Source organism: Tinamus guttatus, unplaced genomic scaffold, assembly GCF_059628265.1.
Source record: "Tinamus guttatus ecotype Peru unplaced genomic scaffold, ASM5962826v1 Tinamus_guttatus_pri_ptg000049l, whole genome shotgun sequence".
Lineage (NCBI taxonomy): Eukaryota > Metazoa > Chordata > Aves > Tinamiformes > Tinamidae > Tinamus > Tinamus guttatus.
In genome coordinates, this window is record NW_028288583.1 from 357,750 (window position 1) to 381,671 (window position 23,922).

Consider the following 23,922-nt stretch of genomic DNA (forward strand, 5'->3'; position numbering starts at 1 on the left):
TTCAGCCAAAGTAAAATGCACAGGGGAAAAAAATGAGCCTGGAAACTCACGCTGGGAGAGCAAGGAGTGAGGCGGGATCAGTGATGGATACTCTGCCGAAATAGAGGCTGGGTGTTTATTTAGGAGACCAGGGAGGGAATAAAGTATTTTTCAGTGGCAGGAGAGTGTTTATATCCTCATATCATTTGTCGATAGGTCGATTTACGGTTTGAAATAAACTCCCCGCCAATGCTCATGCAGCCCCGGGGGCTTTTGGCCTAGGCGAGATGTCCGCAATGGCGAGGGCCTCTGTGTTTAATTAGTTGGAGGCTTAAAACCAGACAGGCCACCCTGGCCATCAATAAGGGATTAATCTGCCCCGGGGACAAGCTGAGAGGCAGCGAGCGGCACCACGGAGCTGCAGCTTTGGCGGCGCTAAATCCTCCTCCTCCTCTGAGGCTGGGGTCGCTTCTGCAGGGGGGCGGTTTCTGCCTCTGCTTCTGATTGTTGCACCCAAAAAATCAATATTTATTTGGGGAAAAAAAGCACCATTCTGCTGTCCTTCTCTCCATTTTGGTTAATTTTTTTACTTTTGGGGAGGAGGATTTTTTTAAAGAGAGCATTTTAGAAAAGGTGCTCTTTTGTACTTTCTCTTGTTGTACTTGTTCTTGAATTATTGGGTTTTTTTTTTTTTTTTGTATTTTGGGAGGAGCTGTTGTTTTGGGGAGTTCTTAGGGTTTTCCGTGTTTTTTTATTATTATTATTTTTATTTTTTCAGAGGAGGTGTTTGCTAGGCATCTCCTTTCCTCGTGCAAGTGCACGCACGCGCCGGTTTCGCACGGCCGCCCCTCCCGGTGCAGCCCGTGCCCTGCCCGGGGCGCCGCTCCGCGCTTCGGGGTTGACCTGCTCTCCACCGGAGCCCGCCTTCGCGCCGCGAGGCTTTTCGGCCCTGCCGAGCTGCCGTCCGCCTTCGTCACGTGGTCGACGCCGCTGCCAGGAGCGGCGGGGCCGGGCGGAAGCGGCGGGACGCAGGCCTGGCGCCATGGAGGGGAGCCTGGAGCAGCACCTGGAGGACACGTACGGGGGCCGGGAGGGGACACGGGGGCCGGGCGGGACACGGCGGGGACGCGGGGGGCTCCGGGCCGCTCACCCGCCGCCATGTCGCCCGCAGCATGAAGAGCCCGGCCGTCGTGGGCGTCCTGTGCACCGACTCGCAGGGCCTCAACCTGGGCTGTAAGTGGCGCCGCGGGGGGCGGGCGGCGGCGCCTGCGCCCCTGGGGACCCCCGAGCACCCCCCGCCCCTCGCTCTGAGGACGGCGGGCCCTGCGCGCCCTCGGGAGCCCCCGACCCCGCGCGTTTGGGACAGCAGGTCCTGCCCTCCTTAGGGACCCCCTAAGCACCTCCCCATTTGGGGACACTGGGCTCTGCCCTCCTTAGGGACCCCCCTCCCCCCATTTGGGGACACTGGGCCCTGCTCTGCTTAGGGACCCCCCAAGCACTCCCCCATTTGGGGACAGCAGGCCCTGCACCCCTCAGGGACCACCCGAGCACCCCCACTGTGGAGTAGGGGGCTTGGCTGCCCCTCTAGAGTCTCCTCCATGTCGCCCCTTTCCCAGGTTGGGCTCTTTTTTCTCCCTCCCACTTTGGGCGCACCAGGTCCTGCCCCTCCAGCTTGAGCATCCCTGATCTTGTGTCCCACCCCAAGGGGCACCAGTCCCTACTGAACCCCCCCAGTTTGGGGGTCCTGCTGCCCCAGAGCCCCCCAGGTTGGTGCTCCCGGTCCCTCCTGCTCCTCCCAGAGCCCCCTGAGGGGGCAAAGGGGCAGGCAGGAACCTCCGCGGGCCGGGAGGAGCAGGAATCCCGGCTTCCCGCCCGTCCCCCCGCAGGCCGCGGGACCCTCTCGGACGAGCACGCGGGCGTCATCTCCGTGCTGGCGCAGCAGGCGGCCAAGCTCACGACCGACCCCACCGAGACGCCCATCGTGTGCCTGGAGGCCGACAGCGGGTGAGCGACCCGGCCTCGGCGCCCGGGACAGCCGTAAATCCAGAGCGTCTCCCAAGCAGGAGCTGGAGAAGCAGCCGGAAGCCCCTTGGGGCTCTCCCTGCTGCTCCCCGTTGTCACTTTTCTGCTTTGTTCCAGGAACATCATGATCCAGAAGCACGACACCATCACGGTAGCAGTGCACAAGCTGGCATCCTGACGCGGGGGGACCGCCGCAGCGCCCGCCACTCCTACCAAGCTCTTCCTCACTCCGCAACCGCTCTCCTCTGCCGCTGCTCTGCAGAACCTGCTTGTAGCAACCCAATCCAGGCCGAAATCTCTCCCTCTTCCCTGCTCCCGAGCAGCTCGCGGGTTCTGCGGCTCGTGTCCTAGCGCTCGTGCTGCGGGGTGCAACGTGGGGCACTCGCTGAGCTTGAGCACTGCTCAGACAACACGAGGTGTGTGTGTGTGTTTGGCCTTAGTTGTTGGAGAAACCAATAAATGACCTGCAAAAAAACAGGCATTTGCTTCTCTTTGCCATAACAGAAGGGGATGGTTTCCAGGTGACTCTTCCTAGCCCTTCTGCCTTGCATTTCTCTAGACAAACAGATCAGTGAATAAAGAGCTGAATTGAAGAAGGCTACTCCCATGGAGAAGACACACAGACTTTCCTAGGAATTTTTCTCAGGAAATGTTTAGCCTCCTCTGGTTAAACTTCCTACCTGAGAGTTACTCACTTACCCTGTGTCCGACTGAAGTTCGAGCTTAAATTTTGCCCCGACTGCCCCTGCTCCGCATGAACGGGATGTTGCCGACACCTTCCCAAATCCAGGCTGTTTTCTCCTTGCACAACCAGTCCCATGGAAATCCCTTGTCCCTGGCAGTCCTGGTTAGTTAACTCTGCCTGTGTCTCTAAGAGTGAAGCAGAGGCGACCTGCAGCCCTGCTTAGGTCTGAAGCTGTAGGAGGGAAACTTCAGGCTTGAGCAGGAGTTTGAGCTCTAACGAACGGGGCTGGATGAGAGGATGGAACCGTGTTTACAGTGGGGTAAACAAACAGAGCCGTGAGATGTGCCATTAAATTTAACAGGGTTTGTAATACATTCATCTCTAGAAGAAGATCCTGCATCCCATGGGATAGCCCAGCATCACGAGCTGGCAGCTTTATCTGATTCCGTGCTGATCTGGTGACCGGTCAAACAAACAAAAGAGGGAAGAAGCGCAGGGATGGATTTTAGTTGGTGCCTATTTGGAATGGAGGCACCGAGCCAGCTTCCAGCCTTGCGGAAGAGCGGCTGTCCTGGCGCAGCTGGAGAATAAAACCTTTCCAAGGCAGGTCCTCCTGAGTGAGGGAAGGCTGCTTCCTGCTTCCCCAATTCCCTAAGAACCAAGGGGCTCCATAGCACAGCCCAAGCCATCCCGAAAGCTCCGCTCTCCTTCGGATCCGCCGGCAAGCGGAGCTTGGCTCCCGTCCACCGTTGCCACCTACTGCTCTGCTCAATGTCTAGCAGGCGGCCAAGGCTGGAGCCTTGTGGACTTTCCCTGTGGAGCTTCCCGTTTCATCCAGGCAGGACACAGGCTCCTCTGAAGCCTGGCTTTCCTGCCAGCAGACCCAGGGAAGGGGAGGGACTCCCTGGTCCGCAGGCAGGAAAGACGAGCGCTGCCTCCGAGGAGCAGGAAGAGCTTGTCCCCGGAGTCCCGGCATGTTGCGGATTCCGCTTTTTCCATTGGGATAACTCAGCGTTGCAGTTCGCCAGGAAGGAGGAGCCCTGTGTTCCCAGCGCAGCCGGACACAGACGCGGGAGCAGACCTAGGGGCACGGAGGCAGAAAGCCAATTTTGGGAGCAAATGACGAGAGGCCCCTTATTCCCCTTCCCAACCTCCTGCTTTTCGGGCGAGTTTGCACCATGCAGCAACAAGCCGGTAAGGAGAAGTTTCAGGTTCACCAGCCGTCGGGTTGAGGCGCTCGGGGACGTCACTGATAGACGTTTGGGACAGGAGAGAGGACAGAAAGGAGATAAGGAAATAGAGATAGGAAACAAGCCTAAGGGTTCGGAGATAGACACAGATAGATGGTGAAACCAGCCCCCTCCTTGCACAGCCAGCCCAGCTACACGCTCTAGAGAGGCATCAAGCTGCTTGGCCCCAAGAAGCCTTAAATACTCCTACACAGCCAGAATAACTTGGGAAGGATGTGCAAAATTAAATGTTTGTAGCTGGTAACATGCAACAGTACATCTATTTGGGGAAAAAGGTTGGTAGGGGCAACACCCGTCCTCAAAAAGCGTCTCAAGGTTTAATGAGCAATTGCAAAATACCGTTTTCTGCCTTATTAACAGAAAAACTGAGGACCACAAGGCAACATGAAAGCCCCAGCTTGCCTTGATTGCTCTGCAGGTTAATTGGAACAACTCCATCAATGACACAAGGTGCTAACGCGGCCCCGAATTCTCATTTCCAGGAGAAGGGAAAGAGGCAGAGAGCGCGAGGCAGCCGGGAGCGACGCAGGAGAAGGGAGCGGACGACGCGGCAGCGGCTCCGGCCGGCGCGTGGGCATGGGCCGTGGTGCTGCACTTCTTCCTGGTGAGGAGAAGAGCAGCTCCCGAGGCTGGAGAGAACCCCGGGGAGCGGCTCCTCCAGCAAGGGCCTTCCCTGCACACGTGGAGGGGACGATAGCACCTACAAAATTAAGCTATAGCTACAAGGTGGTGGGGGCTTTGCTATAAGGATGGGGTGGAATATCACAGGTTGACCTTGTCCTTGCTTCACTGCAGGCCAAGCAGAGACCAGTTGCTGCCTTCAAGCACAGTCTCAACTGTCCAGCCATACAGAGTTATTTGCTGCCAATTATTAACTCGGTTGCTGTAGGGGAGGCAGGAGATGTTTGGAAATTATTTGAGGACAAGCACTGGCCTTTGCGCTTGGGGCAGGATTAGCCTGGGAAAGCTGCCTTAGCCAAACCCACACACGTGCCCCTCGGTACCGCATCCATCAGAGCACAAAGACCAAACGAAAACAAATTTAGTTTTTACTATACAAAACACATAACGGAGCTAATATGATTCACTCTTTTCCACGGGAAGAGCAAGTGTCGCTTACGTCAGGTTTGTACAGATGGGTCTTCAAGGCTTTTAAGATGAAACTCCAAGTGTGGAGAGCAACTGGGCCACCACGAGCCCTCTGCTGACCTTCTCGTGCCTCATGTTACATGAGCTCACTTGTCCCAGTTTGTCCCTTCCCTAGTGCAAAGAACCGCACACGTCTAAGGGACACACGAGACACCAGCCCACGCGGATCCTGCCCCCCCTTACCTCGCTCCCCTCTGAATTCAGGTGAACGTGCTCCTGATGGGAATGCTCAAAACCTTTGGAATTTTCTTCGTGGTCTTCCAAGAGGAGGTGGGAGGCTCCTCCGAGCAGATCAGCTGGATTGGCTCCATCATGTCCTCTCTGCGCTTCCTGGGAGGTGAGCGGGAATTCGGGAGCCACCTGGATTACCCCAAAGCCCCTTTGCCCCCAGACCTCAATACCAGGTGCAACCCGGTAGCCGCTGGCCTCGAGCTAGCAAAGCATCCCTCATCCAACCGGAGCTGATCCAAACCTAGCTCTGTCCAAGGGCTCTCCTGCTTCCTCCCGCAGCACCCGTGGTCGCCGTCGTGTGCGGGAAGCTGGGCGAGCGGCTCACCTCGGTGGCGGGGGCCGGCCTGGTGGCCGGGGGGTGTCTCATCAGCACACGGGCCACCAGCGTCCCCTTCCTCTGCGTCTCCCTGGGACTCCTCGCCGGTGAGTTGGCTGCTGCTCCCGGGATGGCCAATCGTCCAGAGCACCCTCAGCTCCTTCAATGGAAACCTATGGTAGCACCTAGGGAAGTCCCCCTGCTTCCACCCATGTCCGAGTAGCTCCTCTACAAGGGAACACCATAAACCTCACCCTTGGAGAGGCTAAGAACGGATGTGCATCCGTTCCATCCATCAACCACTGACCATCCCAACTGCTCCACCACGCGGTCCCTTCCCGGGCATCTGGAAGGGATCTCCTCCTTCCCACCCTCGTTGCAGGTATGGGCTTCTCCTGCCTGTACCAGGCGGCTGCCGTGATGATGGCCAAACGCTGCAGGAAGCGCCTGGCTTTATCCAGCGCCATCGCCCGCTCGGGAATGGGGCTGACGTTCCTCCTCGCGCCCTTCACTCAGCTCCTCATCGACTTCTACGGGTGGCAAGGTGAGCCCAGCTCTCTCTTCTCCAAATTGGACAGCATTAAGAGGGCCTCCAAGAATGGATTTTACAAGAACACAGACAGCAGCTCTTTTCTAAAAACTTAGATTAGATGCACCAAGGAACAACTCGGCCTCTTTGGGGCAGTTTGGGGACATGACCTTCATTAATGATTAAATGCTCAACCAGTCATTAAGGTTAAATGGGGCATCAAACAAAAATTCAGAAAGCAAAACAGAAACCAAAAGTCACAACGCTCTTCCCTTTGCTGCACTTGGCTGCAGGCGAGGCGGAAGCCCATCACGTGTAACGGGCCCTTAATGGGTGAAAACAGCACAGAAATTCTCACAGCCCTCAATAAGTGCTGTTTTTGTGTATCCCTATTGCACCAAGGAACCTCCAGCTAGGGAAGGCTCCTGCAAGACCACTTCCACCTTGTTGCTTGCTCTGTGTTTGGTACAAATGCTCTGAAATTACCTTCTCTCTTCACCCAGGGACCCTGCTGATCTTTGGAGGCATCATGTTAAACCTGGTGCCTTCCAGCATGTTACTGCGGCCCGTGAGCTCCCAGCCGCCTCAGACCCTGCCTGCTAAAAACGAGGAGACGAGGAAGGATTCGGAGAGCCGCGTTGGACCCTTGGATGAAGCCACCACCAGGGAGACGCAGCTTCAAAGCACACTGGACGTCCCCGCCGCGGGAGGGCTCAAGGATGTCCCGTCGGGCAACCGCTCGCGGGAAGGAGCCGCCGATGCCCGACGGGGCCACGAGCCGCGGGCTGGCACGGGGAACGCGCCGCCTTGCCTCGACGTCTCCCCGCTGAAGGATCCCGTCTTCTTCATCTTCACGTGGTCCTTCCTGTTCAGCCAGCTCGCCTACTTCGTCCCGACCTTCCACCTGGTGGCCAGGGCCAGGACGCTGGGCATCAGCAGCATGGACGCCTCGTACCTGGTCTCGGTGGCTGGTAGGCAGCAGAGCCCTGGGGAGAGGCCTGTACTCGCGACGGTACCACAGGAGGAGAGCGGCATCCTGCCACCTCTGCCGAGAAACGGTCCTAAACGTGTCCTAGAATAAACCTGCAGAGAGGAGCGAGCTCCCAGCCCCTGCCCACCTTGTGTGTATAGAGCGTTGCCTTCTGTACCCAAAGCCCCTCTCACACGGGGTTGGTTTTTCTCGACCTCGGCTAGCTGATACCCCCTGCCCAGCAGCGCACGCGTCTTCCCACTGCTGTCCCTGCTTGGCCTAAGCCCACAAGCTCCCCAAGTTGCTCAGCATCCAAAACCCGACGGTTTTGGGCTGTAAGCAGAGAGAGAAACACAAGTAAATCATAACACAGAGCCCAAGCCCTTTGAACTGGGCATATTCCCCTCCAAGCAGGGAAGAGACGGAACGCCGGACTCTCCGTCGGCATCACCCCAAAGTCACACAATGCTAAGAAAGTGGCTCCAACCTCAGTCGTTGCAAAATACTTTATTGTACAAAAATAAACGTCACTGTATAATGTTTAGAAATGAGGTAGGTTGTCAAGGAATCTAGAGTGAAACATAGCGACTCGCCTGCAGGCAACACAGGGAATTAAGAGGTAGGAAGGTGGTCAGCAAGGCTCAGTTAATGCTCCTCTGACATTTAGTCTATAAATACATATCCAAAAATGTTAAAAAAAGTCTATCCTTTAAAAATGTTGGGACACTGTCCCTTTTTTGGCTCCTTCATTAAAAAAAAAATCAGAACAGCTGTAGAGCAGATTTCTTCTCAGTATTCTGCTTTCTATCTAGTCTGAAAAAAAGCAACAAACTGATCTTTCCTTTTTTTTTCATGAACAGCCTTTCCTTTCGGAAGTTTATGCTGACAGCACAGCCCTCAATTAAGTTTTTACAGACCACTTTTGTGCACCCACAGGCATTTGGCAATAGCAGGCACCAAGGCAAGAAGGAGAACTAAAAAAAAAAAAAAAAACCCAAGAATTTCACAATGATCTAAAAATGCCTTCCTGTAACTTCTCATCTTTTCAGTCCTTTGTGGTCACATCCTTTATATGCACAGGGCCCAGCACCAGGATGCATTTCCGAACAATGGAATGCAAAAAAAAAAAAACATAAATACATAAAATAGATCATCTGATGCTCCATGGCCCCTGCTTTCCCACCAGGCATCACGGAGATGGTGAGCCAGCTGCTCTCCGGCTGGATCGCCGATCAGAACTGGACCAAGAAGTACCACTACCACGTCACTTACCTCGTGCTCTGCGGCATCACCAACCTGCTCTGTCCCCTGGCCACGACGTTCCCCTTGCTCATGGCCTACGCTGTCACCTTCGCCATCTTCTGCGGTGGCTTCCTGGCTCTGGTGCTGCCTGTGCTGGTGAGTAGGAAATTTCATTACAAGGTTAATGCCCGGCGTGTCCAGCAATACCCCAGGCCCCTTTAATAACACTGTGGTACCCGGGGTGGTTGCTCTGCACTCCAGGCTTCCCAGCTCGAGACATGGCAGACCCCAAAGGTTCCCCCTCAACCCACCTACCGGTATTCCCAGCCCAGACAACGGAAATCCTGGGAGTTTACTGCAGACTTCCAGCAACTCGACTACTTGTTTTCCAAATCCTCCTTTTTGGGAGCCCCCAAATCCTCCTTTCCCCAGCTCACAGGCCAAGCCCAGTCATACAGGAGCCAGAAGGGACCCACTAACCCTGTTCCTTCACCCTCTCAAGCCCTGTTGCTCACAGGGAGGATGGCGACTATCAGGCCACATTGTAGAATAATCCATCACGCAGAATTATCCTGCAAAGCGGGTCAGGCAGACTGCCCTGGTGGGATTTGGATAGGAAAACATCTTCCTTGCAGCTCAGCACGCAGAGTTTAAAATGCCTCCCTCAAAGACTCCGGAGCTGCACCAGTTTCAGGAGGCCCGGGTAGCTGAAAGGCAGAAATCCTTGATTTCTCTCATCTGTGATCCTGAAATCAGCGATTTCAGTAGTGACCTCAAGGAGGCGAGCAGGAGCAAGGCTGCGCCACATCCACGCAGGCAAAGTCCTTTGAAACCCCGAGTTGCCAAAGAGGCAGCTCCTCAGAAACATCTTCTGCGCTTAAACATTAATGTACATTATCCCAGTAATTATCAATTTGCTTTTACAAACAGGTAGACCTAGTTGGTGTAGAAAAACTCCACAGTTACTTGGGATTTTCTGCCTTCTTTGCTGGGATAGCAGCCATCGGGGGACCTCCTCTAACAGGTAATTCTTTCATTACATATCACATTCCCATCACAAACATCATCTCTCCAGCCAGGGAGAACACGTTCTTCGGGTTCACTCTTCTACCCACGTGCATCCAAGGAAGGTTCTTCCATCTAAGTGGGAAAAAATATATATTATATATATATATATACATTTTGGAGAAAGGTATCTCTATAGACAGGAAATACTCATGAATTTGGAGAGCTCAGCTAGCAATATGGCTAGGAGGTGGAAACTCCACTTTTTAGCCACATTTTAACTGGGGTATTATTAATACTGAACTTGATGCAGAGGGGCTGTCAGGAAGGAAGAGAAATCGGGAGGGGAGAAAAGGAGAGGGAGGTAAAGCAAGGACAGTCCTAGCAAGGTTCCCCACCAGGGAAGGGCAGTGAAGCCCACTGAGAAGTCCTGGTAATCTCTTGCTTTGAAGGAGCTTCCTCCACTCAGCCATGAGAGCTCCTGGGTCCAAAGATAAGGAGTATGAAAAGCCTTTTTCAACTCTGCCAGAAAATCAGCTCAGCTTTAAAGTCTGGTGCATTTCAAATGCTCATGAGCAAGTCTCCAGGCTCTGCCTACGAGCAAGAACTTGTGCTGTGCTCCATCCACCTCTTATCCTCTCGCCGACCCTTCAGCCCTACCTCACACCTGGAAACAGTGTCGGCATCTTCAGCTTGCTCTGGGTTTGCACATTAGAAGCAAACAAAAAAAGCTGCAAGGTGAAATAGCGGCGCGAATGATGGCCTGTTGCTCACCTGGTGAATATGTCCCAAACCAAACCAGCAACCCGTTCCACATTTATTGCTTCCTGCCTCTCCCTGGAGCAGCTGCCTCCCACCTGCACGGGCACTCGCTCGAACGCTGCCAAGTGCTGAGCAAATCCCAGCTCCACGCTCGGAAAGCTCGAGCGCCGCTGCGATGCTGCAAGAAAAACTGATATCTCTAATCAATATTTCTCAGCTGGCCAAACTCTGCATGGGGATGCTATTTAGAGCAACAGAAGCATTTAATTGGGAGAGTGCTTTATACTGCCACGGAGATATATAGCCTGCATCAGCTAAGATCTCTTCTGCTGATGCAAGATGCACGTTCACCAGAATGCAATACCTGTACAACCATCTCAGGAAGTCCTCTCACAGAATAATGTACCATACAAAAAGAGCTGAATAATTTAGTTCTCTGTTATCTGTGCATTGCACCTGCTAATGTAGCTATCACTTTCAGCCGTTTCCAACATATTTTTGCTAATTAGAAAAGACTTTCTTTTGCTGAAGATGCCAACCCACAGGCTGGCTGAACATTGCTGGGTTTTGTCAAGTAAGCAGGTTTCCTGTTAAAAGCCTTAGATAGAAGGCACTTGTCTTAATACAGATGGGCTAAATAACTGCCAAATCAGGTCAAGCAGCAAACTCATTTTTCTGGCCTCCCTCACTGATGACAAAATGATTTGCTCTCCAAAAAGAGAGGGGAAAATAGTTTGAGGTGTCACAATCTAGGTCTGTGATGCAAAAGAAATCCTGAAATTTTCTCCTCAAATGCAGCCGTATTAAGTGTGAAAATGGAGTGCGAGTAGAAGCTACCTATATACTCCCCAAGCTTGTCAAAGCACCTGATCCTTGCAGAATACAACACGGGATTTAGTCACCATGTAAGAATTGGAGGGTTTAGTGTCTCTGGCTGCTGCTGGCCTCTCCAGGACTTACCCAAAGCCTTGAATTTAGAAATCCTAGAATTTATAACACCCAAGCACTAGAGTGCAATACATAATGCCAGTCAGAAAGGTTAAAAGCGCTTATTTTGCCTGTTAAAAAAAAAAAAAGTCTGATCAGAATACAGGGAAAAGGTGACTTACCTACAAATCTGCTTAACTAAAAGCCCTTAAGCCAGAAGCAGCTACCCTGGTTGAAGGCTCGAGGTGAAAAGTCTTACAATTCTCTGCTCCCTGCTCCTCTGCCACCGCTGTTGGATGCTTCTGTCCTCCTGGAAAACAAACCCAGAAGGGAATGAGACAGAACAAACATTGTCTGAGCAGGTCACGAAAGTAGATTTTACTTCCAGAAGCAACACAAATGGCAAAGAAAAAGCAATCGTGTAATCCAAGATTATCAAAAAGCTTCCAGCAACCCTAATGACTCCAAGTGGAGAAGTGGGAGAGGAAGAAGTCACTCCAAAGCTGTATTAAGATGAGTTCAAACGCCCTGGCTTAAATTCTGCATGTGTCTCCATGCTAATAGTTCCTATTTGGGACTTGTAGCGGAGAAAACAAACAAATTTTTTAAAAAATAACCCAAAATTGAGAGGTGCCTTGCCACTCCATGATTACAGAGGGCCAGGGCAATTTAAACACACTGACCACGAGCGAGCACAGCGACCGCTCAGACTGCAGCACTTCTGCACCCAGGATTTACCAGCATTGCCCAAGCTGCTGCTTTGCTGGAATTTGCTCACCATTAGCCTCAAATTGAGCTCTCTGCAGCAGGAAGATTTTTCTGCAGTGCCTTTTTTTAAAAATTCTTTTTTTTCCCTTCCTTTTTTTGGGAACAGGAGAGGGGACGACACGGCATGTGCTTTAAGAGGCTGCAGGGTCACACAATGGAAAGGCAATGGTTGTCTATTGATGTATGTTGTCAGCAAGGAAGCAATGCTGGGTTTTTTCAGCACTAAATACAGCTTATAGTGGAAAAAACACAAATCCCTGCAGTGCAGGCTTTTGGACAGCACAATCCCACCTTTGGGAGTGAATTGCTTAGTAAAGTGTAAGGATCCCAAGGCAGAAAAACACCCGTGTTGCCAACTCGCCAGTCCTGGGAGCCCCGGCACGAGATTCCCATTCCTGCAGGAAGCTCCACCTTTGGCAGCAACGTGGCTTTTGGCTCTGTCCCTCTGGCTGGAGGGCACCAGGAGCTCCCACGAGATCCCTGAGAAAAGAGCACACGATGAAGGCGCTGAAGCTGGTTAGCAGCAGGGAAGCAAAGGGGACAGCAAAGCAGCAAGGAAGCTGCTTTCCCTTGCCCACGGAAAGACTTTGCAAGAATCTACAGCAAGGGAACATTTTGGGACGTCTCACTGGGCACATAACCCCAATCCTCCACCGCACGCCGCTTCCTTTCCCGCTCGGAGCCTTGGCCACCGCAGATGACGGCAGGAACAAAGCTCCCACATGGCTAAAAACAGGATCTCCAGGGGCTGCCGCTTGCTTTCCTACCCAGGGCTGGTTCTAAGGCTGCCAAATTGGGGCCGGATCTGCTGCTGGTGCAAATCGTGGCAACCCCCTGGGCTTCCCTGGCTTGATTTCAGTTGATGATTTGAAAGGGTGTTACCTTTTTTACGTGCAACAGCGCTCACCCCTTTGTATATCTTTGTTTCAAACTAAGCAAATGCCCCTATTTAAAGCTGTCAAGATGAAATGTAGCTAAACAAAACACTTGGATATAGGGTCCTCTTAAAAGGTGACCTGTCCCCACGTAGACTCCCAAGTCTTTTACAGAGTTCAGGTTCTTGGTTTAATTAAGTGTTTGCAAGGCTGCCCTTGAGCAAGTTCGTTCCTAGAGCCACGTCTGGGGTCTCTCACGTGGGACAGGCTGCACCAAATGGGGTCAGCTCACAAGCAGGCAGACCAGAGGACCTGGAGGTGGATGCAGACACCAACATGTGCAAGAAATGTCATTAGTCTCATGGGAGCTCCTGCTTCCTGCACTACTCCTGACCCGCTCCTTTAAAGCGGGGAAAAAAAGATGAGTCGAGGATTAAGGGCAATCAGGTCTGTCCAGGAGCCGGCAGCTCCTTTTCCTCCTCTATCCGAGGAAGAGCATCCTTTAGGCTTGCCTGCTGTACCAACAGCAACAGCCTTAATTTTTCATGCACCAGCTGGAAATGCTCCCCAGCGACAGATGCAGCAAGAGGTAAGAGAACCTAAAGAAAACATCTGAGGGTGCTTTAATGAGCACACACATCCTTTCCTTGCCACCCACCTCCAAACTGATGTTCTGTGAGGAAGGCCAACAGCTCTAGTAACAATCTTTTCTTCTCCAGGGTGGCTGTATGACTACACTCAGACATACGTCTGCTCTTTCCTCTTCGCTGGAGCCTGTGCTCTCATCTCACCTATCTCCTTCTTCTTTGAGCCTCTGGCCCAGAAATGGAAGCTAAAAAAGGACAAGCTCAACAGAGCTCCTGTGCTCGGCTGAAGAGATCCTGCTGCAATGGAAATTTTGAAGGGTTCCTGCTGACTTGCAACCACCATCGGAGAGCAGTCACGAGCCCAGACCTTCTGCACCAGGAAATATAAAGCAGTGGCAAAAATTAAAATTTGTAGATTAAAAGTTAGTAGGTCTAGCCTAGTTTTTACCGCGTGTGTGATTAAAGCAGCCTGAGAAATTACGTAGTGTAAAAGTTTATCAAATAGGAATGGACAATGCCCATGACCTAGAAGGACATGGGCTCTGGCCAACTTTTCTCCTGTCCTTCATCCTGCTGTAGCTCAGATTTAAGCTCCACATTGGTCCTGCTCTGTGTTACAGCTCCCCCTTAGCAAGTCACCACCGTCCCCCTGGCTGTCCCAGATGACGAGGGCCACCAAGGCTGAGGGACCTTTCAGGAGGAGGTAGCCAAGATCCCTTACCCAAAACCAGCAAGAGGTTTGAACTTGATATATCCAGCTACAACATCATCCCCGTGGAGGGATGCAAAGAGAGCACAAAAAGGGAGAATTTTTAAGCTTCACAAAAGTCCAGCAAAACCACAAAAACCTGTTTTCAGCGAGGACTCTGCGCAGGGACTGCTCCTTCTCCTCACCATCCTGGGCATGGGATTGTTTGTCACAGCACAGGCCACCTGGAACCAAAAGCAAGCCTAATTAAAGCCAGTACATCAGCATGGCAAAAATAACAATAAAAATGAATTTTTAGTGCTACCCCTGTGTGCAGCCAAGATCCTTTATGGGCATGGGATGGGCAAGATGCAATAGAGCTGCTTCTGCTTGGGTTTTCTGCCCAGGATAGAGATTTTTGCACTATCATCAGCTATTTGAATTTATTATATAAACCTAGGGGCTTCTTCTAGGGGTTATATAAAACTATTGTAGAGTTTCTTTTTATTTTAACCTGGCAACCATTTCAGCCACAGGCCTGTTTTACTTTTTAATGCAAAGAATTGTTTCCCCTATAAAAGCGTTCATTTAAACTATGCAGTGGCTTATTGCAAACACAAAATTAAAACAGTTTATGTTCACTAAAACACTATGCAACATGACACCAGTATTGAGGAGCTAAGGCGTTGCTGCAGGCAGGAAAATGTGCTCTGAGATAACGGGCCAAATTCAGCAGCCCTGCAATGAATCGATTCCAGAGCTGTGCAGGCTTAAACCAGGAAAATAGTCTTGAATTTGCAGGGAATATAAATGCTTCAAAGTGCCTGATTTTTCAGAGCTCTGCTCACAGCTTCCTCCAACTCCTGCAGAAATCTGCAGGCAAAAATGCTTCAGAAATAGCCCTTTTGCTTCCTAACCATGGCATCAGACGCTGCATCGTGTTGTGCTTGTATCATTTAACATTTGCATCCCCAAGAACCTCTCCTGTGGGTTGTTTTCCAAGGAACTGGGGTTGAAGGATTTAAAAAGACTATTTATGAAGCCTTGAACATGGTTGGGAGAGGCACACAGAGCAAATTAAGGCCCGGCAGCAGCAGCTTCTGCTGGGCTAATAGGAGCAATTCTGGCTTTCACACCTTAAGTCTCCCTCGGGTTTTCCACCCTGGAAGCTTCAAATAGCCCCAGATTCTGCATCTCTGTGACGCACCCACGAGCTCAGCAGGGCTTTTAGCTGAGCAACGGTCCAGGGACCAACCTGGGTGGAGAAGAGCCAGCACCCCATGTCCTTAGTCTTGTCCTCACATGACTTATAGCACCTGCCTTCAAACTCCAACCTCTTCCTTCCTCTCCCCCTAAATAAGTCTGTTTTTCACCCAGCGCTGCCTCGATTCCTAAGGATGCATTTTCAGCTCGTGTGCCACCAGGACACAGCTCCCAAAGGGATGCAGCGTGACAGACCTTCTCCCCATCTGCTCCTGCAAACGGGTGCCCCCAAAAGGCTCGGGAGGGTTCAAGGAAGGGAGCGCTCGCTTGAGCTCTCCATCCGGGTACCACCTGCTGCTGCTTCCCTTCTTTTATTTAGGAAAAACGGGTCTCCAAAGCACTTGCATCCTCTGCAAAAGAGCAGCCAGCTCGGGAGCTCCTGTTCCCCACGGCATCTCACCCTGCAGGTGGGCACTGCCAGCTGCCTTCAGCATTTGCTGGTGAAAACATCCTGCAGGGGCCACGGATGTTCCTCGAGCCCTCGGCTGCGCGGCGCTTCCGACGGCCTCTTCTCTCTCCAAAGAACCCGAGGAAACCAATCCCATCATGGCTCTGGGAAAACCCCAGGAGTCCTGCGTGCAATCCTGCTGCGGCGGAGGGCAGCCGAGGCACTTCCAGCTTTTTGCTCCAGATGATCCCTCGGGCTCCAGATCATCTCCATCGGCTCGGAACTCTTTCTCTGTTCTCCCACTTTTGCCTGGGGAGGCAAGCACAGAAAGGACATTTTAGTTTTTCCTTCAACCCCGAAAACCTCAGGCCATCTATTTGCTTGCAAATCGCACCCACACCCCGCACACTGGAGTGGCCAAGGATGGGGAGAACATCCACCCGGAGAAAGGCTTCCCGGATCACGGAATTTGTCCGGCATGAAGTTTCCCAAGAGCCTTTCTGCACAGTAAAGGGCACCGCGTGCCGGCAGGATAAACCCAAGCAGGACACGAGCAGGTCGGCAAGAAATCCAGCTCTAATCTCCCAGCCCGGCTAGCAAATCCCCTTCACGCCTGCTCCCGTGCAGAAAGTGTCCCTGAAGAAAACAAGCAGTAATGGCTCCGTGCCATCTCCAGCACAGAAATAGCTGGAAAAAAAGGGTCACCCTAATTTGTAATAAATAAATATATAGCCTTCGTAAAGCTGACAACAAACTCTGCTCTCTATCTGGGCTCATTCAGTGTAAGGTCCTGCTGCCCCGAGCCCATCACCAGCAAGTTTTGCTATGAAAGTTTTTTATTATTATTATTATTTGCAAGAAGCCTAAAGAAACAGCATCTATCAGGCCTTGTATTCCCTAGCTAGCCTAACCCCTTGGTGCCTCCAGAACAAAAAGCAGCTCTACTTTACTTAGATAAAGAAGTTTTCCTAGTAACAATAGAAAGGGAACTGGCAGCCCGATTCCTGCTTAAATTTAGCACAGGACGAGGAAGAGGAGAACAAAACACGAACTCAGTTTTGTGCTGTGAGAAATTCTAGGAAATGATGCTGCAGTTCGGAACTAATGAGCTCCCGGTGGTTTGTTTTAGGCAGCTGAGGAATGCGTAATTCAAGGCCAATCAACCTGGCTGCACGACAGCTCTTCTTCATCCAAGTTACAGGAGAAAAAAATACATATATATACACATTTGCTTTCCCCCCCCCATAATCTAGTGATTTATTCTAGCGCAGGAAAAAGAATGAGTGCCCAAGACAGCCTAGGAGCTACAGGTCTCGGCCAAGGAGGAGAGGGAACGGATATAAGATGCCTCGCACTTCGCTGTCCCATTCCCAGTCGAAATGGCCTCCATGTGGGATGCCTCCCCACATCCCGTTTGAATCCCGCTCCGTTCCCGCTTCCCAAACCATGCCGGCCCCATGGAAGTTATTTCGAAGGGACCGATTTAGGACGTGGGCACCTGTTGGACCTTAATCCAGCTCGGCATGTTCTGCATCAGTCGGGATAACCACCCGCTAAGACTTTTTTGGCTCTTCCTATAAAAGCTCTGGAAGTCGGTGCAATCAGAGACCACACTAAAGACTCTGCTTCCTAAATCCATAGCTCACACCAGAATTATATGCTATAAAAGCCCAGTTGTCAATGGCTTTTTAGGGCTCTGGCATAGGCTGCGAGCTTCCCTTCCTGCTGCTTTGTCCGTGGAAATCTCGTGGAAACCGGGGAAGTCCCAGGTTAAGCCCATTTCTTGATGTCTTTGTTGCGTTATACACCAAAATCTACAATCACCAATTGCCTCGAGTGATACCAGGTGAATCGCTCCTCTCGCAGTGTGAAGTTCTGCAGGACACTGTGGGCTCTCAGGGGAGAAAGGAAAGTCTCCGTAATTCTGAGAATAGTTTCAAGGAGAATAACGATGCCTTCCCACAGCTCCACGGACACCAGGCTATTTACTTATTAAAGCGGGATGCACAGCACATCCCAGACTAGGTGCTGCATCTAACTACGCTTCAGAGATCCCTGTTTTTACCCTTTCTGGGAAGGGCAGGGCCCGATAAGGCTACGAACACGGTCTTCCAGCGACGGGGAGCAGGGCCGCCCTTCCAGACACCGCGTGCGGGTTTCACTGCTTGCTTGTCCTTATACACACTGATAACGAGAACGCTCTGTGGTTTCTCCTTTCTTTTTTGGTGTTTCTTTCCCACCCTGCCTGGAACACGTCCCATCATTTGGATACGGGTACGGCAAGTCATTACGCTGCAAAGCCCAAACCAAGACTCACTTCTAGGCAGGCAGCCTTCATAAAACGCGACTTTTTTTTGAAAAAAATAGCCTTTAAATCCACCTAACTCTTTTCACTAACATCCATAAGGATTTACCACTCATTCCAATGGGAATAATTAAGATGGGGATGTGTGAAAGTCCTCCCAGAAGATTTAGCTTTAAGACTCAGATTGACAGAGCCCGATCCTCACTCAAAAGGTCCTGATCTGTGGCGACCACAAAGATCAACAGCCCTTGGTCGAGCCCATGAGATGGTTTTCAAAAGAGATGTAATTCGGGGGTCAAGTTTCCATTTCCAAAGTGATTTGGAGATTTTGTGTCCTAAGCCATCGTCGAGCTTTTACAAGCCTTCCCCAACAGGTACAACCCATGTGGGGAGACAGGGCAAGGACCACTGGCTTGGAAGAGCCAAAGGGCGACTTTATGACACTCAAGCGACTAATGCAGCTCTAATAAATCCCTCTCTAATCCCTGGAGCTTTTAGCTGAGCAGTGAAAGGGAGCTAAGGACTAAACAGGCGGGGGAAGGCAAGGCCCACGGATGCGGCGCCTCCAGGCAGGCTCTCCGGAGCCCCATGGGCACCACCATCACCTCAGGCGCAGCTGGAGGCGCCTCCTCACGCGTCGCGGCTGCAGCGCAAGAGTTCGGCCTCCCCCGGTGCTCCGGGGTCGCCGAACTGAGACACCTGGCTCTGCTTCCGCACACCGACCTGCTGATATCGAAGCCAAAGCCCACCCTTGGTCCGGTGGGCAACGCGCAGCAGCAGCCATGGGGGCCTCCTCTTCCAGCAGCCGGCCCTCAGCCGCAACCTTCGCCACAGTTTGCTCAATGACAGGGGTTTTAATAACCAGGAACCCTTTTGTGCCCCAAACGGGGTTCTGAGGCAAACTGCATTCCTGACCCGATAGGCTGGAAGTGCTGGACTTCCATGTGAAAGGAGATACAGATTCACGTAGCTCCCTCGAATCGCAGAGATCACGGGGAAAATGGCCAACTCAGGCCACCCCACCAGGCCCTCTCTAGATTAATTAGTGCTGGCTGCTAAAAGCAGCCCTGAGCTGTCATTGTATCCGAGCACAGGAAATACTGAAGGTAGCTAAAACCACGTCAAAAATCTCTGGACTGATCTGAAGATCAGATTGCGGATCTAGGTATGAAGGTCAAGGCAGGGAAACGAGTGGATGAGACACCCGTCATCCGCAATTAACTCACGGCTCGTCAGCTCATCCGTGGAAGCCGCACATGCAACCCAGCCTAATCCCAGGACAAAACAGCCGAGCTTAAAACCAAAAGCCCAGGGAAAGGAGCAGAGCTCAGCCGGGAGGCAGCAGCCCATTAACCCATGGCAGCCCCATCCTGTCGGCACCCACCCCAGGCTTCTTCAGCCACATTCAGTTAATGCATCGCCGGAGCAAGACACAGAGGTTCGTCAGAGCAGAAGAAACATCTGCCACCTCATGCTTTCTTCCTCCTAAAGACCCCTCAGCTTCATCAGAGCACATGGGAACAGGACCAAACACCAGCAGGTTTCTGCACAGGGCTCCCACTCCAGCTCCTCAGCTCCAAGAACCCATCACACAGTTGATCATCAGCATGTTCAGGGAGAACATGTCCTCAAAGAGCGTTTGCCATGTTAAAGCAAGCTAGTAGCACCGTGAGAGCAAAATCTATTAGCCAATCTATTAATCAAGTGGAATCTGGGCCATCTAATGGATTAAACTCAGCTATAATTCAGCTGTAGCTGGTGAAATGCCCAGCTCCAGAAAATGTGTGAATTCAAAGGACCAGTTCCCCATCCAACCCACTTGCATCACTTTATACTGCCATGCAGTTAATTAAATGGTTCTCTTAATAAATCCATTTTCCCCAGATTGCCTGCCTGAAGTCTCATTAACCAAATTAATACGGTGCGTACAGAGGCAGAGAGCTGTTAACTCTTAAAAGCGACTACCTTTAACAAAACCAGAGCTACAACCAGCGGGTTGAGTGTCCCTCTAACCAGTCCAGAAGGCAGAGGAGAAGACAAAGTACCTTCAGAGAACTCAACATTGCAGAGCAGCCATAGCAGAACCATCCTACACCAAACACATCCCCAAATTACCCACAGGTCACCCCAAAACATCACACAGAGGAGAGTGGAAACAATCTCATTAAATACACAGCAAGTTGAGTCGGAGACGAGGACTTTGTCTAGAAGAGCCACCACTGGCCCATTTGCCATAACACAACAAGTTGAAGCATAACCAAGAGGTGGGAGAGTGTCCAACACGCAGCCAAGGAGCTAACTGGCTTTCTGAAAACAGAAAGTTTTCAGTTGGGTTATACTGACAGGTCGCTCATCTCCTGTTGGCATGGAACGCCCTACGAGCTAAAGAAGAGGTTCAAACACGTTTCTCACTATTGCTACAAGCTTCAAACTTTTGGTAAAACACTTCATGTGATCCCACATCTAGGGGTCATATCTCAATAGTGCATGAAACAGGACATTGCAAAAATACCAATGATTTTAACTAAGAAACACCAACTTCTGGAATTACAGTCTGTCTCAAGAGCTGCCTCAACCCCTTTCCCACCTTCACATAACCAGCAATATCTAACAACGCTCCCATTTGTAACAAACAGCTTCATTTATGCCAACATCTCACAAACATACACAGAGTAGCTTTTGCCTGATCATCCCCTTGGCTTCCTTAGCCACATATACACAAGGTTCAGGTGGTGTTTCAGGTTAAGTTAGTGTTAATTCAAGCAGTTCATGAACTTGGAAAACCCGCTCTTGAGTTTGCCAAGCCCAACGCCGGGAGCTCTCCTTGAGCAGCACCTTCCACAGTGGAAGATGCTCCAAGTGAGCTCCAGGCGTTGGGCTTGGCAAGCTCGTGTTCCCCAAGAGGAACGTGAGCAAACCCAGCAGCTGGTCCAGACACAGAGCCTGGTCCTTCACTCCCATCGCCGGAGAGGATGGAAGCAACACTTTGACCCCACTGAACACATTAGTAAAGCTTAGTAGACACAAGAATCAAAAAAAGAGACAGTTAACAGCAAATCCATCCCCGTCACATTACGATTGAGACCAACCTTTTCGATGCCCTTACCTGGCTGGGGGACGCGCACGGTCGCTCACCCTGGGGACCTTGCCGAGCACACCTGTGGCATCCCAGCAATCGCCAAGCACTTGGCAGGACTTCTTAATCCACAGCAGGACAAGGTACGTGAAGGCAACGAGGGCAAGCTTGCGAATTCGAGGTCAAGCTTGCAAATCCGAGGTAGTCTTCATCCGGGCGGCAGGCAAGCGACTAGTTAATTCTAACGGCCCGGCAAGCGTGACACGAGGGTGACACGAGGGGTGTCTGAAGGCAACGATGCAGCAGCGTCAGCTTCCTCCGAGGTCTCTGCTGTTGTCGGTGTCCCGCAGCCACCACAGAGTTGACTGGAACAGCCTCCAGGAGCCCCCATACGGGATAAGGCAGGAACTAGAGCGCACCATTTTTTCGGGATATCTCCGTTTTTTTTTTTTTTTTTCCTCCTCTTACAATCTGTACTACACCTTGAGGCGGCTGCAAGCAACCATGCAGCCGGACCCGGCACGCGAGCGGGGTGCATGCACATCCGAGGCGTGTGGACCATTCGCTTGACAACCGGTCAAAACAAGGCACGGACACCACAGCAAAGGTTTTAAAATTACCACCGTTAGCTCGCAGGAGCTCTTCTTCCAGGCAGCACTGAACCCAGCGCTGCACGACTGCGGCAAAGCCCCTGGAGATGGAGGAGCGCCTCGCGTACGTCAGGAAAGGCTTTATTAACAGCATTTTAACCACTTTTAAGGACTCATTTCTCTTTTTCTTTTGGCCATGTGGCGCCAAGGTTTACGTGCAAGATTCAAAGCAATCTCAAACGCTTTTTTTTTTTTTTCTTCACAAAATTAAAAACCAAAAAAATCAAAACTAAAGCCAAAGGAGTTGGGTGAACAAAACAAATCGGAAACTTAAAATTCAGGAACTCCAGCTCTTCGAACCAGCGAAGCCCCAGACTTGGCCGCCGTTCCGAGTCGCAGGGAGCCTCCCTGCTTCTTGCATGCCAGCAGCAGCACCGTTTTCCTCGTAAAAGATGAGGAGTAAAAGCAGCACGTGACCCCCTGGACTGCACCGCAACGAGCTAGATCCTCCTGCTTTGGTACAACTCGCTGGTCACCGCGAAAGCGCCGGTTCTCCCCGCTTCTTGCTCGAGACCCGCAACCATGAGAGCAAACACGGCAGCAGCGGGTCCCCCTCCGCGGCAAACACACAGGGGCTCAAACGGTTGTCGTCAATTCACTTCCAGGCAGAAAAACCATTTTCCTCAAAAGAAACAATTTATTTAGAATGAAACAAGATCAGCTCAACTGTGAGCGCATGTTTGAGTGACAGCTACTTTCAAGCTGTGTGAGCCATAAAAAGGGTATTCCTTTACTTTTCCAGCAATCTTGTGTACACAGCACAAAGCAAAGAGGTCATTTTTTTTTTCCACTTAAAACACGGGCATTGGCATCACAATAGCAGATACACAACTTTTTTTTTTTTTTTAAGCTGCCATTTTAGTAAAATGCACAAATACTAAACAGATAAGCTTTCTTCCATCGAGAGGCCCATGTAAAATTCCACACAAGCCACAGGCGCTCTTCCCAAAGGTCCATCAGAGCTTGCAATCCCACGCCGTTGTCCTCCGCAGTCCACCAGCTTTGCTTGCAGGAGGAAAGAAAACGTTATTTCAATACCAATGTCGACAACGGATTTTCCCCTCCCTACGTTACACAGATGAACAGAAAAGAACTACGAGGCCTTTCTGAATATTCTACCTTGGATTTCAAACAGCACCGATAACACCCACGGGCACAAAACCTTGAAATGAAGTCACCTTCTGTGTATAGATGCACAACAAGTAGCATAGGGGTTGCTTTTCGGACCAACGTTAGTCTAGGCTTACAGTACTGGTGATTATTCAACCTTCCTAACGGTTAACGGGACGCATCAAAATAATTAACCGCGAGAAAAGCCAACGGAATTATAAATAATGCGGCTGGCTTTCCTCAAAGAGCATTTCCTGAAGGCAACTTAACAACAGAAATGGGAAGCGTAGTGTCACAAGTTGCTCTTGTTCTGGTTTTGCCTTAACAGCAGACAACTCCGATATTAGAGTTCAAATCGGACACACCTAATGAAATTTATAACTGTTACCATTCAAGTAATATTTCTTCATCCATCATTTCCACATAAACAGAACTGCAATGAAGTTGAATAGTCAATTAACCATCCCCAGAACAACACGGTCTGTTTTAAGCCCAATACAAAAAAATTATTTCATCATCAAGTTGCTATTTCATTGGAACATCTGCCCTTTGCTGCTAACCAGAAGTCATTAGAAAACAGTAACAAAAAAAGGGAGACAAGGGGGAAAGAACCCCAAAAAGCAGACACACAGCAATGATTTCTTCCACTTTCTGTCCAATCCAGCAGACTCACTAGGAGCTCCGCTCTCAACACTGATATTCCGAGCAATTTTTCCCGGTCCTCAGATGATTCGAGCCCGTTTTCACAATTTTGATTCGCTCGGCCTCCCCATTAATACTTAAACACTTTCAGCTCAAGTCACCATCAACCAGATGGTTCCCAAAGCGATTTGGGACATCTGCTCTCTGCCCTCCTTGGAGCAGGGCTGTCCCCCAAGCGGTTTCAACTCTTAAGCACCTTTTTAGGAAAACAGGGAGGAGAGGACCGGTTTGGGAGCCCGACAGGTAACGCCGCTGGCCCTCTGAAAGGCTCGCAAGGATGCGCAGCTGCAACGGAGCAGCCTGAAATTTTGGTAATTTAAGGTAATCTCAGCGCTCGCGCCGCAGCGAGCGGCGCCCCGCACACGAGCCCGGAGCAAACAAAGCCCCTGGCTGGCGGCCAAGGAAGTTGCGCAAAGTTTCCAATTAAAAAACCCCAAACAACC

The 23,922-nt window shown here is 51.2% G+C and overlaps 2 protein-coding genes and 1 long non-coding RNA gene across 3 annotated transcripts in view; all 3 read left to right on the plus strand.

Annotated features, from left to right (window-relative positions):
• The window catches only part of LOC148595876 (uncharacterized), a 355,837-nt gene that overhangs the window by 212,179 nt on the left and 119,736 nt on the right, over positions 1-23,922 (plus strand). The window lies entirely within an intron of this gene.
• On the plus strand, positions 937-2,206 carry LAMTOR5 (late endosomal/lysosomal adaptor, MAPK and MTOR activator 5). Its single transcript, XM_088539766.1, has 4 exons — positions 937-1,056; positions 1,151-1,212; positions 1,866-1,983; positions 2,119-2,206. The coding sequence occupies exons 1-4, from the start codon at positions 1,022-1,024 to the stop codon at positions 2,177-2,179; spliced, it is 276 nt and encodes a 91-aa protein (XP_088395892.1). The 5' UTR covers positions 937-1,021; the 3' UTR covers positions 2,180-2,206.
• SLC16A4 (solute carrier family 16 member 4) lies at positions 4,442-13,633 on the plus strand. The gene is made up of 8 exons (XM_010213641.2): positions 4,442-4,540; positions 5,290-5,422; positions 5,596-5,739; positions 6,015-6,176; positions 6,665-7,132; positions 8,318-8,529; positions 9,304-9,397; positions 13,430-13,633. Exons 2-8 carry the CDS (start codon positions 5,305-5,307, stop codon positions 13,582-13,584), a joined length of 1,353 nt encoding a protein of 450 aa, XP_010211943.2. The 5' UTR covers positions 4,442-4,540; positions 5,290-5,304; the 3' UTR covers positions 13,585-13,633.